We start from the raw sequence: 14700 nt of genomic DNA, 5'->3' as shown, positions 1-14700 counted from the left end.
CGTGTTTGGCTTCCTTTCATAAACTTGCTCAGGCTATTGTAAACACATTATTGTAATAATGACCCAACTCCTGAGCTGAATAATGAAGCTGTGGATGTACATGTACTTATTTTGGATGGAAATGCAGTGCATTTTACTTTATTATTAGGTTCCTTTGTGCCAAATTCTAAACTTGTTACTTATCTTACGTGGACAAACACCGATGATTACTGAATTTAAAGCAAGACTAGCAGCTTTTTTCATTCTTTGACACCTACAACCCTCTGTGTGTAGTTCTCTTAAGTTTTTAGAGCATGAGGAATCTGTCCATCGATTTTCTAGACCGTCTTCTCTCAGTAAAAATCCACGCTGGGGCAGGTCTGCAGCCTCCACCAGGATGGATTAGGTGCAAGGCAGGGTACAGTCAACCAGTCTACCACAGGGCTGTGACGTATAGAAAAACACATTCACGCTCACCTTCACATCTAAGAGCACTTCAGTTTCCAATAGAAACATACAAACACACCAAACACCCGCAGGCCCCTGAACACAGAACCACCATGCTGCCCCAGCTTGTACCTACAGTATCCGCCCTAAAAAGACACACTATCAACAGCAGCCAATGCGACACTGTTATCTGCTTTCAGCGGCGAGTGCACACTGTATGATACAGACAAGCTGTATCTTGCAATCATTAAATGAGTGCACATTTAGTACAGTACGTAAATTTTATAGGTGACAGTGTGGCCTTCCTGTGCCGAGCTAATTAAAAAAAAAAACAAACAAAAAAACAGCTCTCACGTCAAGGTGACGTGCTGCCATGTGTAAATGTAGGCTATCACTGCGGGCCTCCTTCACTTTCTCCTCAGAGAAGATTGGCTGGCTCTGATAAGCTGGATCTCGCTTCACCATGGGCCCAGTGAGGAAGGACAGTGTTGATGTTGGCTACAGTGGAACTGATAGGAAGCCCACAGCTTGTGTTATGGCAGTGAACACTAGCCACGTTCAGATAAAGGTTACGCAGCCAGGCTTGTATGAGGCCCAGGCTGGCTAGAGACAGAGTGAGGCAACAGAAATGTGGGACTGGTGCCAAACTAGATTTATGCTTTGTTCTTTAACCTCATGGCTCAAAATGCAAACTGTGCAGACCCAGTAGCAAGATGTTAATAAGGTTTTACAGATTTAATTTGAGCTGGTGTTATTATATGAGCTTTAAAACTCTGAGCTGAAAGGTAAACAGTGCGGCTTCCAGCTCTTTCTACCCCATGAGTCCAGTTTCACAGAAACAGAAATGGTTCCAACTCTTACTACAGCAGAGCTGATGTAAACCTTCCACCACCACCACACCGCCTCCTGCTTCCCTTTGTCCTTAGGTAACTCTGCTTCCTTGAGACCAATGGCTTTTAAACAAACAGATAAGGGCCGCAACTAACTTAATATCAATCAATGCAATGTTTAGTTTTTAAAATGTCAGAAGATTATGAAAAATGCCCATCATAAGTACCCAGAGGTCAGGGGGACATCTCAGTTTGTTTTGTCGATTTATTTTCTTCCATTAGTCATCAATTAAATGACTTAATTGCTTCAGCACTAGTTTTTTTTTCATGCATTATTTAAATTTCAAGTCAATTAAAGTAAAAAATAAATCAAGATTAATTGTCAAGCTATTATCAAAAATGTTCTCAACACCAGAAGCTTAAAAAACATATGAGCAGGTGGAACCAGTGGATCTAAAACAATGAACCGAATATTAACTGTGTCCATTAATAACTTCAGCACTGAGACAAATAGACAAAACTGAAACCAAATGATGAGTGAGGTTGGGTATCACATGCTCAGATACTAGTGCTGATACAGTTTCACTATCAATACAGAAAAACAATACTTTCTTCAACTATTTACTTTGATTTTCTCCCATTTTCTTAAAATTTACCAAAAGAAGCCAAGGCTCGACGTTTTGGGGAATGCACTTATTTGCTAAATGTTAAGAATCAGTGGACAGATTTGCAGATTGTTTTGTAACTCTGGACAGAGCGATGCTAGCTGTTTCTCTGCTCTTTGAGTCTAACCACCTTCATATTGAGCGTACAGACACAAGAGAGGTGGAAATCTCACGGCAAGAGAGTGAATAAATGTCAAACTATTCCTTTAACTGTTGTCAAAACACAAGCAGCCTGAACGACACCAAAACAAAATACAATCGAAGAGTAAAAGTTAAAGTAAAGTAGTAAAAAGTAAACGTAACAGAATTAGGAGCTAGGAGCAAGATTACAAATCCGACCAGGAATTCAATGGCATCTTCTGTGTTTGACATTTTTCCAGACTCACCAAAAACTACAATCACTTCTACTACATCTGGTTTGCATCATACAAGTGATGCTTCGATATTTGCTGTTGCCTCTGTTTGAGCACTCACTTGTACATTACAGTTTATAGCAGGCACTGGATGAGCGGACTTGTTTCTGCAGTTGTGCAAAACTTCATTACACTGAAGCTATCTACTTACAGTGCCAGTGAGCAAATGAGTAATAATAGCACACATAATAGCACACACTGCGAGTAGTATCTGCAGGAGACAGGGTGTACTGATTTTATGGGTTTCGGGAAACCGCAATAAAATCTTCTCATTAGCCAAAAAAAAAAAAAAAAAAAAAAAAAAAAAAAAATCCCCCCCAAAAAAGTTTGTGACCATCTACAAAGCCATGACCACACAAGGAGTGCACCAACTTTTACAACTCGGTATGTCATAATTAACAGAAAACTGTATTTATGCATCAAAAGTGGCTAACTGGTTTTGGGTGCAGCAGTATTTTTAAATGCACCCAAGCCAATCTTGCATTAAGCCTGTCCCTCATGAACACTGATAATACTGAAAATACAGGAAGCTGTGATGGAAGTAGAGCATGGTGAGGCTGTTTATATAGAACGTGATTACAGAGTTTAAAGATGAAACATGGGAGTATAAAAGTGTCCTGCTGTCTGCTGCAGGATGGAGGATGGAGGAAACTGCTGGAAACTGCCACCCTTGAATAAGATCAGGTATTGTGCAAAATATGGCCTTTAAAAACTGGGGCCAGGTCCACACAACGATCAGCATTTCATATCGGCTGCAGTTTTGTGCACAAAGCAATGACAATGACATACGACAGCAGAGATCCAGCAAGTTGTAATCTCCTCTTTTAGGGTCGATGAATGGAAATGGGAGGGAACCATACAATGGCTCATGTATTTTTTATTACCTCTACATTTCCTCCGAAGCTCAGTCTATGTTGACTAAACTGCACCTGAGTCGCATGTGGGCCTGTGGGGGGAAGGGTTGCTAGGTAGCTGCCACCTGGGAAGTTTTTTTTTTTTTGTTCGTCTTGCTTCTTTTAGCAACAGTACCAGCAGCTCTAAATTTACAGCCACGTGTCTTTATAGCTCTAAAGTTAAGCTCTTGATAAATTAAAGAGATTCCACCTTTACAAAACTACATCAGTCTCTGTCTTCAATTTCTCAAAGAATGACAATAATGTATGAAACCTGTATGAAAGCTCTCAAGATGAGTGGACATTTGGCATCAAGAGTCTATCTAAGGTAGTTTGTTTCAAAAGTTGCTGTTCATTTATCAAAAGCAGAGTGGTCTGTCAGTTGATATGGCCAAGGAATTTCTGATATTTTCCCTCCAGTTTTAAAATGTAGTTTGCATCGATTACGCATGTACGCTTCCTCTAGAGAAAGAAAAACAGGGAGGGATTGCAGAGGTTGAGAATCTCATAGTTTGCTCATCATCCCCAAACGAGTCACAGAAATAATAATAGAAACATATGATTTAAATTATATTATTAATCTAATAATGTCTTTGGTATTTCTGTACAGACATTTCTTGATTTAATCAGCTGACTTCCTGTATACACTGGTACTGGTATATCTGTAATGAGAAAAAATAATAGGATCCATGCAATACTATCAATCAGTCAGTCAGTATCTAATCCTCTTTTAGCAGTATGACTATACGTGCATGTTTTAGCGTCAGTATAACAGGCTGGAATAGTCCTGCACATCCAAAACACCTCAGTGAGATAGGTGTTGGATAAAAAAAAAAAGATGTTTTATATAAAGCTTATTACCTTAATACGAGTGTTTGCCAGAGGAAGACCCATGTAGGGTTCAAACTTTGCCAAAACAAGCTTCAGGATGAATGACTGGTTACTTTTCTATTGCATTATAGTCCTGATATAAACATTTGGTCGGTTTATGAGCAGTGACGTGAGCCCTGTCTGGATTTTATACCGTCTTGGAGGAGCTTTTGGTGTTGCATGTAATGGAAGGATCTAAATGTATTGTTTACTTTTTGTGTGCTAGAACAAAAAGTTCCTGTGGACACCGCCCAGACAGACCTGCGCTCAGTGTTAACACTGACAGCGTAACGTGCACAGGAGAAGTGGGAACTGTGACTAATTCAAATGATGATCTCTATTAGTGGGAATCAGGTGAAGCAGATGTTGTCTGAACTTCCGCCACGTAACTGCCTGCAGATTACAGCTCAGGCTTAATAATACATAGTTAAGAGAGCTTAAGGCATTTCTACCTGACTTGTAGTGACGCACCTTCGACTGCTGCTCCGTCAACATTACAGGAGCGATTGTGTTTAGCCACCAACAGCCAGCTTTTGTGTTCGTTTAGGCAGTCAGGGGGCGCATGTGGAGGACGGGAGGTGATTTTGGTCGAGAAATACCACAGCGGCCGAGTCTGTCTCCGTGAGGTTAACTTATCACAACAGTAACCATATCAACAATGGCCACCTTTAAGCTTATTAGGAGCGATTAAGGGGCTTAACTGGGCTCATGTCTCAAGTAAAGAGATGAAATAGCATGCTTGTTTCCAGTATGGCCCCCGGCCACAGAGCTGCAGCACAGTGTCTTGTACCTTTCCAGGCCACAAAAGTTAAAAAGCAGGGGGATGCTTTAAAAAGTCAAAAACAGCACACACTGAAGAACCCCTGCTCGTGTTTGACTGGAGGGTGTGAGACGTCTACGACTGTGTTGTAACAGTGCAGGTGAAGGGACATATGTGCCTAACAGAGGCTGAGGGAGTGACTGTGCTTCCACCTCCCCCTAACAGACACCTGTTGTGTGAACTGACAGGTGGGTTCTTGAGGCAGAAGTCCCCACCTGCTGGAGCTTTAGGCCTCGGAGGCAGATTCACTTCACCCTAGATAATCCCTGGCTGTCTGCGTGCTCCGGTGCTTCCTGCAGAGCTTTAACACAAGACAAAGATCACCTCTGTGCATCTTCCACTGAGCGAAGGGAGACGGTGCTTTCATGTGACGCTACATATTAAAACAACTACAATTATCTTTAAAGATCGGACCGATCAGACTAACAGTAACTGTTGCCAGCAGGTATGTGGTTCAGTGTCAGCGCCACGGGGCTTAATTTGAGGTTTAAAGGGGTTGCAGCCAGATACTGATACACGTCACACACAGCTGCAAATGTTAACGGTGGAGTTAAAGCTTAAATCTTTAAATCCCCCGCTGTGCTATCAAACCATGTAAGCAAGAGGGGTGGCAGCTGCTACCCAGGCTGCTGGGTGTCTACATGCCAAACACTGTGACATTAAAAAAAAAAAAATGTACTGACACCTCTATAATTTCACATCAGCACTTTAAACAGTAGTTTAACCCTGATGTTTACATGTTACACGTGAGCATAGATGCCCTGGCAGGCTGGACACTGCAGGGTGGAAACATTTCAAAGCACATATGGCTCTATTATCTTACACACACACACACACACACACACACACACACACACACACACACACACACACACACACACACAAATACTGACGGTGGATCATCGCAGCTGCCTCTCGGTTGTTCTTAGTTTGCACGTGAGACTACTCCGAGAGCTCGCCTTGGTGTCACCGGTTGATAATGAAAACAGAGATTAGAGGGGATCATGGCGGGCCGAGTGGTTCAGTTGGAGCTGACTGCTGACAGGATGACCTGGGTTACCGTGCGTAGGCCTGACACAGCCCAACTCAAGGTCAACAAGGAATAACATGCAGTAGATTAGCTGCTTCACCATCAAACCCTTGATGGCTGGAGGGGGTGGAATTTGAGAGCTGAGTGGGTCAGGGAAGCAGGGAAAGTAGGATATGAACCTATATAATTGACTCAGGTTTGTTGCTGGGGAAGAGAGAGGGAGACATACTACAGTTTATGAAGTGTAAACATTGGTGATTTTTGAATAGGAACAGACAAATTGAAAACTTCTATTTATCATTATATTTATCAGAATTTAATTAATTGATAAAAAACTAATTCAAAACAAGCTACATGTGGCTGATCTGCTCCAATTTACAGCCTTTTAAGGAAACTTAAGCTTTTGGCCTAAAGTGAAATGTAAAAACAAGCCATCCTACCTGTAGCTCACACCACGCCACCTCCACTGTAGTCTCTGTGTCCAGCCCTTTATAGACTGTCTTGAAAGATCCCCTTCCGATCTCTATGTTGAATTTGAGATATCTTCCATCAGGTGAGGTCGCCACCGCTTTGGTCTCCACGTCTTCTTTCTCCTCCTGCTCCCACTGAGTATCAAACGTGATGCGAGACAAGATCTTGTGCTGTTTGTGTTGAAGTTCATTTTCGGAGTCCGAGCTGGCGTCCTGAGGGCTGGATCTCGGGACGGGATCCCAGTCACCGGTGAGGGACCCCGCGTCGGGCTCCTGGCTGCACGGGGGCGTGTTGGAGCTGGTCCCCGGGCTGGAAACTGGAGACGGAGACGGCGGAGACTCGTCAGTTTTTTCGTCCTCCGCTCTGGACTCGGGCACAGTTAAAATATTCTCAGCTGACCAGGACAAGGCTTTGGAGAGGGCGCCGCTGTATAGAGGCGAATCGATGTCCATGCTGATTTTTTGCAGCCCGTAAGAGTTTCTCCGCGCGCTCAAACCGTGCGTCCTCAGCACGGATGGCACCCTGGATAAACAGTCGTCGGTCATATCCATAGAGAGGCCTGGGAAACCGCGTCCTGGTATCTCAACCTGTGCGTGTGACATTGTAGCAGGTTCAACGCCTTCTTGATTCAGAGCCTAAATGTGGAAATGGCATTGGGGCAACAGAGCACCGTTACTTTAAGTTAAGCGTTACATTTCCATGATGTCAGTGGAGTCAGTGTCTTTAAACTAAGGCTGACCACAACACAACAGAGCTGTTACACGACTAACAAGACCAGATTTAACCATAAACTCACTATAATATCAGAGCTGCCTTCACCTGTAGCAAAAGCAAACCTTAGAAATATCCTCTAAGTTTATAAAAGACAGAAAAATAAAAACATACTCACACATCACAGCCGCTGTGTAGGAAATGTCTCACATAAACGCACTTTAACGCATCGTTCCTATCAAATAATCCCTGTTGTTCTCTTCTCCTCTCTTTGCAAAGTCCTCAGCCATAACCTCCGCTGAGAGGACGGAGCTGCCTATATCAACAAAAGCTCCGGAGGGCTGCGCGTCCTGTGCGCTCCCGGTGCGCGCTCCCAACTCCGCCCCTCGCAGCTTTGACGCGATAATAGGACGAGCCAGAGGGAGTAATTACAGAACGACTTGAGGAGTGTTTGCAAACTAATGCTCTGTAAAACACCAACATTTGATTCGAGTGTTTTTCCTTCAAATGTTTTAATTGTTGTGGATATTTGGTGTCCGAAAAGATCTTTAAAAATCTAAATTGGAGCAGTATCATGTAAGATGGAAAAGAAGGGAAGAGTTTCAGAGAGGATCGATACAATTATTTTTTGGCATTTCTTTGTATTGATCAGCTGAACATGTGCCGGTGTCCATCTGCTGTTCACCTCACAGCTTGTACGCAAAAGCAGCAGCAGGACAGGCTGTCTCCTCCTCCAACTGGCCCTTCATTGATCAAGACGTCACCTCCTCAGATTTCTCTGAATTAAAGTTGATAAAAACATTTCACTACCATCCTCTCAATCTGTGTCAATCTGCCTTCATTTGATTAGCCTCAGTGAGAGATACTGAATGCAGCCCGGGGGGGGGGGGGGGGGGGGGGGGGGACGGACAGCGGACGGGCCTCACCTGCAGAGGGAGCCATACAGAGGACTGCTGCTGAAACTGGACACTTCTATCAGCCAAGGCCACACAGGGCCCCACCTGTCCTACAAGAGCACACACTGGGTGTTATCAGCAAACACACACACACACACACACACACACACACACACACACACACACACACACACACACACACACACAGGATTCCCTGGAGCTGTATCATCCCTACAGGCTGGGACACGGCAGCACATGATGTGAGTGGACCATTCAGTCACTCTGTACAGCTGCAGGCAGAAAGTAGAGCACATCCATCACTGTGGTTTGAATCCGCACGTCTACACACTGCGGGGCGCTGTTAACATTATCATTCATGTTTTTCCACACATCACCGAAGTGGATAAGTTTTGGGATTAAAATGGAAGTTAACGCATTTTCAAACATTCTGCAGAGACATGAAAGGAACAAAATTAGCAAATTTCTAATTTATTTTCCTACAGGATATGAAAAAAAGAAACTGAATATAGACAGAGAGAGAAAGAGAGAGAGAGAGGAGATAACAGGAGTGTCACAGTAGATACTGCACAATAATAGGATGACAGCAATCTGTACATGAAGTCCACTATCATTACACTCAGCTGAGTGGAGCCAGGATTGGTGGTTCAAGTCTCTCCGGTGTTCCTCTTCTGGAAGCATTTATTCTCAAAATAAAAAGTCCCTCTGGTGTTGTGTTCTGGGATTTCTTTGGAACAGAGGAAAAACAGCCGAGCGGAGGTCCAGAGCTAATTATACCGCGTAAATTTGTTAACAGGGAAAAATTGGCATAAAACTAGTTTTATTTACAATAAAGAAAGAGTAAAGTTACAGCTGGTGGGGAAGGATTTTCCCCTAAAGTATTCAGATATGATTTATATATATTTAGACCCCTGATAGACTCATTGCATGTTTAAATGGCAACAAACGTTACCCGTCACACCTCAAATGCTCTTTTCCCACCCAAACACTTATAAATGATATTGGTTCTCTTCCAATAAGAAAAGGCTTTGAAACTGGGCGAACCAAAAGGCAACAACATTTACTGGACCAGCGTCCTCTGGGCTGGGCAACGAGGTGCACCTTGTGTAGCCGTAAATGGCTAAATCTTAACATTTGCCTGTAAGGTACAGAATGAGGGCTCCCAGACAGAGTGTGTGTGATTCCAGCACCGTTTCAGAAGAATTTGACGCCCTTCCCGTCGTCCATGGTGATGATCTCCGCCTTGCCTTCTGTTTGCAAAGCCTGCAGCGAGCGAAGGAGCATCCAGTCTTCTAGACCGTGGAACTCTGGAGGAAAAAACAAAAACACTAAAGTTTATGTCAGAAGGTACAATTACAACAAACAATTACTGTTTATGATAACAATAATAATAATGATAATAAACTTTATTTGTACAGAACATTTCAAAACAATATTACAAAGTGCTTTAAAGGTTAACATCGAGATTGAAACATTTCAGGACGACAAATAAATAAAATTAGGAAACTAAAAGTACAAAAATAATTAAAGAGAATAATGAAATAGATAAAAAAAAGTGAAATAAACAGAAGAAAAACTATTCTCATCCTTTAGAAATAACAGTTCAAAAGTATTATTAGCAAAATGTACATAAAATATCAGAAGTAAATTCATTATGCAGAAAAACACCTTTTAGAGTGTTATATTATAAATTATCTATTCATTATGGGATATTATTACCTCATGTAATTTTAGGTACTTCATACTCTACTGGTTTAACAAAAGGTGTCAAATAAACTGTCAATTAACATAGTGGAGTAAAAAGTAAAACATTTCCTATATTTTGTCTCTCTGAAGTATAAAGTAGCACAAACTGGAAATACTCAAGTAAAAGTACCTCGGCATTATGACAGTACTTGAGTTCATGTACTTAGTTACATCCCACCACTGGACATAAACAAATAAAACAGGAAATACACTCGAAGTGGAACATTAATTGAATTGATAAAAGCCTCTTAGTCTTAACAAGTGATTTAATAGATAATCACTGATTCTGTGTGCACTTAATGAATGCAGACTCCTACAGGGCTTATATTTGATATTTTTCTAACTCTAAATTAAATACAAAATCAATCAGCTTGAAACAATGTTTCATTTTAGCATTTTAACGGAGCCATACCTTCGCCCTCTGTGTCATCACCGTTGGACAACTCGTAAAGTGTAAACACAGAGTTGACCATCCCGTTTTTGGAAACCTAAAACGACAGAAAACAGAATAATGGTCACTGACTAACATCAAAGTTATTTAAATAATGTGATAAATGTCGGGTGTTTTCCTGCAACGGTCATGGCTGAACACAACACCTGTTCTCTGCTACAAGTTTTGTTTTTGGAGGGCTGAGACCTGGAGCACATGAGTATAAATAGAGCATTAATAAGCTTTTAACAAACTTTAGGTCTTTATCATCAGACGTGAAGAATGCTGGGTCTGTTCATGGTAAATCATCCAGCTGATGTTTCTACCTGGTGGGGTGCGCGCAGCCTATCTACTATGTTTGACACTCCTTGTGACAGTTGTAACTGCTGAAATGTAAGGCTGGTATATTCTATATTGTTGGGTTTTTTTTCATGGTATTAACACATAGCACAAAAGGACCAAAACAAATGTGAGTGTTTACAGCAGCAGGACGGTGTTTTTAAGAGTTTTTGGACAACAACGGTGCTCTAGGGAACAGAGGAATAACATAAACATACAAATTCTTGTTGGTAGAGGGGTATCTGTTGAAGTATATTACCAGATGTATCCTTTCAGCACTCTCTCTTCAAACTTAAAAATATTAAAAGCTTTTTGAAAAGCACATGCAGAGCGATGGGTAAGTACAACAACACGACTCTGTCCTATTTGACAACTCAAAGTTATTTAACAGTTGAATTTTTTTTTTACATCTACAGCCATTCAGTTCATCTGTACTTCTACTTCTCACTGCTGACCTACAACCTGCTGTTAAAAGTTCTCTTTTGCTTTGTTTATTGCAGTGATTGTTAGTTTTTGTTGTAATATATAACTTTAATATGTTGCTTTGTAGCCACAGACATTGCAGTTTTGTCTTAACGTCTGTTTTCTACACTTGATGCTTGGTCGGTGTTTCAACGTCATGAACTAAACCAAAACTTGACTAGATTGGTCCCGGTGCCTCTGAGTCTCCTTTATGAAACACTCCTCTGGTTTAAATGAGCCGAAGTAACCTAAAAATATACGTTTACATGCAGCAGATCATGTAAGTAAGTGAATTTCTTCCTAATCCCTATATGTAGATATTCTACAGTTTGTTGTTCTTCATGTCTATTTATTTTATAAAAATACAAGAGTCACCTGCTGTAGTGTAGATCTTTTTGTTCTCTCCCTGTTGTGCAATTTAGCCACTTAATATCTTAGATGTTTTCATAACATCATAATATTGTAATACTGAACAACATGATCTGACAGCAGCAATTTACCTCTTATTTATAGCTTTAAAGAACACTTTCTGCTTTCCATCTATCCTTTATCAGCTCCACAAATGAACACAAATGCTCAGTTTCACAAACAGTGCGGTGTGTCTCTGAGTTTTGATGACTCACCCACTGGTATATTAACTTGCCCCACTCCTCTGGTCGTCTCCACATGACTAAACACCGGGACTTGTTTTTGTCCAGCCATTCGAGGTTGCCTGAGGTCAGCCAAAAACAATGATACAACAAGTTCAATACCAATGAAATTAATCCGCAGTGAGACAATGAGATAAGCATTCTTAATGTCAACACAGCACAAACGTCCAGACAGAACAAAATTTACCTTTTTTCCTCAGTTCCTCAAACACAACTTGAATTGCTTCCATTGACAGTTTTCCTGGAATTCAGTCAAGGGCTGATGGCAGTAGCTTGAAATTCAAAAACTTACACTAACACCAGAAAAACTGACTTATAGAGGTTAAATGTTTTCAGTGATCACATTGACATGACTTGACTTCTAAAATGAAACTCATTCGGTTGCCATTTTATTAGGTACACATACTACAATGGTTCTTCACAAAGGTTATAATGTTCAGTTTTATTTAAAAAAGCTGTTTATTCACCTTTATGATCATTTTGGAGGATTTAGGTTTGGGTGCTGTTGCACAGTGTTGTGAGAGGTGTCTTCAATATTTTGTCTACTCCTCTTATTCAGTAAGGATAGACAAACTTATCAGAAACACCTCTCAGTATAAAGCAATGCAGTGATCATCGAGTTGAGTAAACACTAACCCTTCACAAAGGTAGGATTACCATTATCATCATTGCAGGTTTGTTGTATTAGTTTTAGATAGGTGTCCCTAATAAAATGGCAGCTGAATGTATGTTCACCAAAATTAAGAGACATAAACAAACACAAATTCAAATTCAACACAAGCTACTGCAGAGGAAGAGGGGAGCTACTACAGCTACATTACACTAAAAAGCATTTAAAAACCTACCCTGATTGTAAAGTGTGTCAACGTTAATATCCTCTGAGTGAAGTGTACTTTTATATCCCACTAAAGGAAGCAGACGATAAACCCTTGACTAGCCGATCCGAATTAAGCTGCATAATGTATGGGGAAAATTCTGGCCTTGGCTGAACCACAGGTGGACTGTTAGGATACGCTCTATCTTCTTGTTGTTGAACATTGGGCTTTCCTGGGCCTCCATGACGTCCAGGGTGTAGAGCTTGTGATGCCGGCAGTACGACAGAGCCAGGGAACACCATGCTGCCAGCTGTTTCTGTCTGGTGTCAACATTGGGCTGTAGCCTGTCCATAAAGAGATGAGCAAAAGATGGAACGCACAGTCGCCGAAGGGCAAACCAAGCAAGCCGACAGCAATGCAAACACCAGATAAGATTCAATCCCTCTGTAAATGTAGTGCATGTAAAGAGAGACAAATATGCTCTTCTAGACTTCTTAGACATAGTAAAAAGTGAGTTCATCCTGTGTCACGCTTTACTTTTATATATTGCTCATATTTTATGTTATTTATCTTCTTTTTTTTTTTTTTTCAATAACTTACTGACCACACAGCAGCAATGACATAGTGGAAATGGAAGGCTACTAAATCTTCTTCTGTTTGAGCCCTGTTCATTTATCTAATAATAATTTACATGAAATAATCAGCATTTCTAAAGAGAAGGGACTACAGGAGATAAAACCCAGTTATCACATATTATCACAATTTCCACTGACCTTATTAGTGGAACTTCTTAGAATAACACTTCTCAACTGTCTCTGTGTTGCACTCGTACCAATTTAAAATGGTCGCCAGTGTACAGCAGAAAACATACAGTTAATACTTTGTATCAGTGCACAGGAAATTATACTGTTACTGTTCACTCTGTTCCTTGTATTCGCCCACTATGTCTATGATAAATTCGTTTTACAGGAATTTCAGCGCTGAGGTGTTCTAGATATTGTCAGGCTGGTGAGTATGTGCGAGAGAGGTGTGCCTGTTATTCTCTATGATGAATGGGGTAGGATTTACTGCCAGCTCTGTTTAGATAGTCTACATAGTTCTATCGACACAAACGTCAATGTTAATAACTGTATTCTATATTTATTCATAGTGTTTATCCATATCAGCCTATTTGACCGTTTTGTAAACCTGCACTTTTTTCTTACAATTATCTTGGTCTATTTAACTTGTGTTTTTTTTTCATGTGATGTCATGATACTATCTATCTATCTATCTATCTATCTATCTATCTATCTATCTATCTTACTAACTATAGGGTGACCGTGATTTAAAAAAAAACATTTGAAGTGACAGTATATGGCTGAAATTTCACACCATGTTACATAATCAAATAGGTCACTAGTTCTAACACTGGTTAATAGATTATGGGCATGTACGCTTTATTTGGAAACCTTTATAAACGTGTTTTGGTAGCTGACAGCTGAGACTGAGGCAAAGATGACTATCAAAACAGCTAGCTACAGCTAAAAGGGCTCTTAAACACACCGCATCATAATAAATTATGTATATATTGATGTGTTTCACATGTTTGCAGCCTTCATACGTCACTGAATGAACCAGAATAACGCTGTTAGATGAACTTTAGAGAGCCAGTAGGTGTATAGATCCACTTCCCTAGCTCTTTCGTTTAGCCAGTTAGCTGGCTAACATAATGCTAGCTCGCAAATCGACACACTTCGATTCAATAATATATAGACAACGGAGGCTAATAAGCAAAGATAATTAATGTTTCAAAAATATGGTTCAGAAAAAGCCGACTCACGTAAAAAACGGTGGGAAATTGTACTGCCAGGGCCACTCAAAACTCATTGCAGTTGATGCGGTGTTCACAGCTGACAGCCTCCGGAAGCGCGTCCACCCTCTAAAATGGGTCCGACAAGCTACACAGATTTACTAAAGACTCAAAAATTATGAAATAAATATAAAGACAAATATATAGACATTGAATAATTATTCTGATTAATCACACATATTTACCAAAGACTCTATAAAACACAAAAAATATGAAATAAATATAAAGACAAATATATAGACATTAATAGACATTAAATAATTATTCTGACTAACTACACAGATTTACCAAAGACAAAACACATTAAGTGTAAAATACAGTACAATTGAACTGAGGTACATACAGAAAGACTGAGCTGCATAG

At 40.6% G+C, this 14700-nt stretch overlaps 2 protein-coding genes across 2 annotated transcripts in view; both read right to left on the bottom strand.

Annotated features, from left to right (window-relative positions):
* The window catches only part of wnk4 (WNK lysine deficient protein kinase 4), a 41563-nt gene extending 34181 nt beyond the window's left edge, over window positions 1-7382 (bottom strand). The window contains exons 1-2 of the mRNA XM_022743475.1: window positions 7308-7382; window positions 6388-7053 (exon numbers count right to left, since the gene is read on the bottom strand). Of these exons, the coding sequence (XP_022599196.1) occupies window positions 6388-7020 (633 nt within the window). The 5' untranslated portion in view covers window positions 7021-7053; window positions 7308-7382. The remainder of the gene's footprint in view (window positions 1-6387; window positions 7054-7307) is intronic.
* Window positions 7383-8524: 1142 nt separating this feature from the next.
* vps25 (vacuolar protein sorting 25 homolog) lies at window positions 8525-14392 on the bottom strand. Its single transcript, XM_022743078.1, has 6 exons — window positions 14308-14392; window positions 12684-12829; window positions 11858-11911; window positions 11644-11732; window positions 10202-10277; window positions 8525-9350 (listed from the first exon to the last, which is right to left on the bottom strand). The coding sequence occupies exons 1-6, from the start codon at window positions 14352-14354 to the stop codon at window positions 9238-9240; spliced, it is 525 nt and encodes a 174-aa protein (XP_022598799.1). The 5' UTR covers window positions 14355-14392; the 3' UTR covers window positions 8525-9237.
* Between the last annotated feature and the right edge of the window lie 308 nt (window positions 14393-14700).

The sequence above is a fragment of the Seriola dumerili genome, unplaced genomic scaffold (genome assembly GCF_002260705.1).
Source record: "Seriola dumerili isolate Sdu_G_001 unplaced genomic scaffold, Sdu_1.0 BDQW01000068.1, whole genome shotgun sequence".
NCBI classification, from domain to species: domain Eukaryota; kingdom Metazoa; phylum Chordata; class Actinopteri; order Carangiformes; family Carangidae; genus Seriola; species Seriola dumerili.
This window is presented reverse-complemented; position numbering and strand designations above follow the sequence as displayed.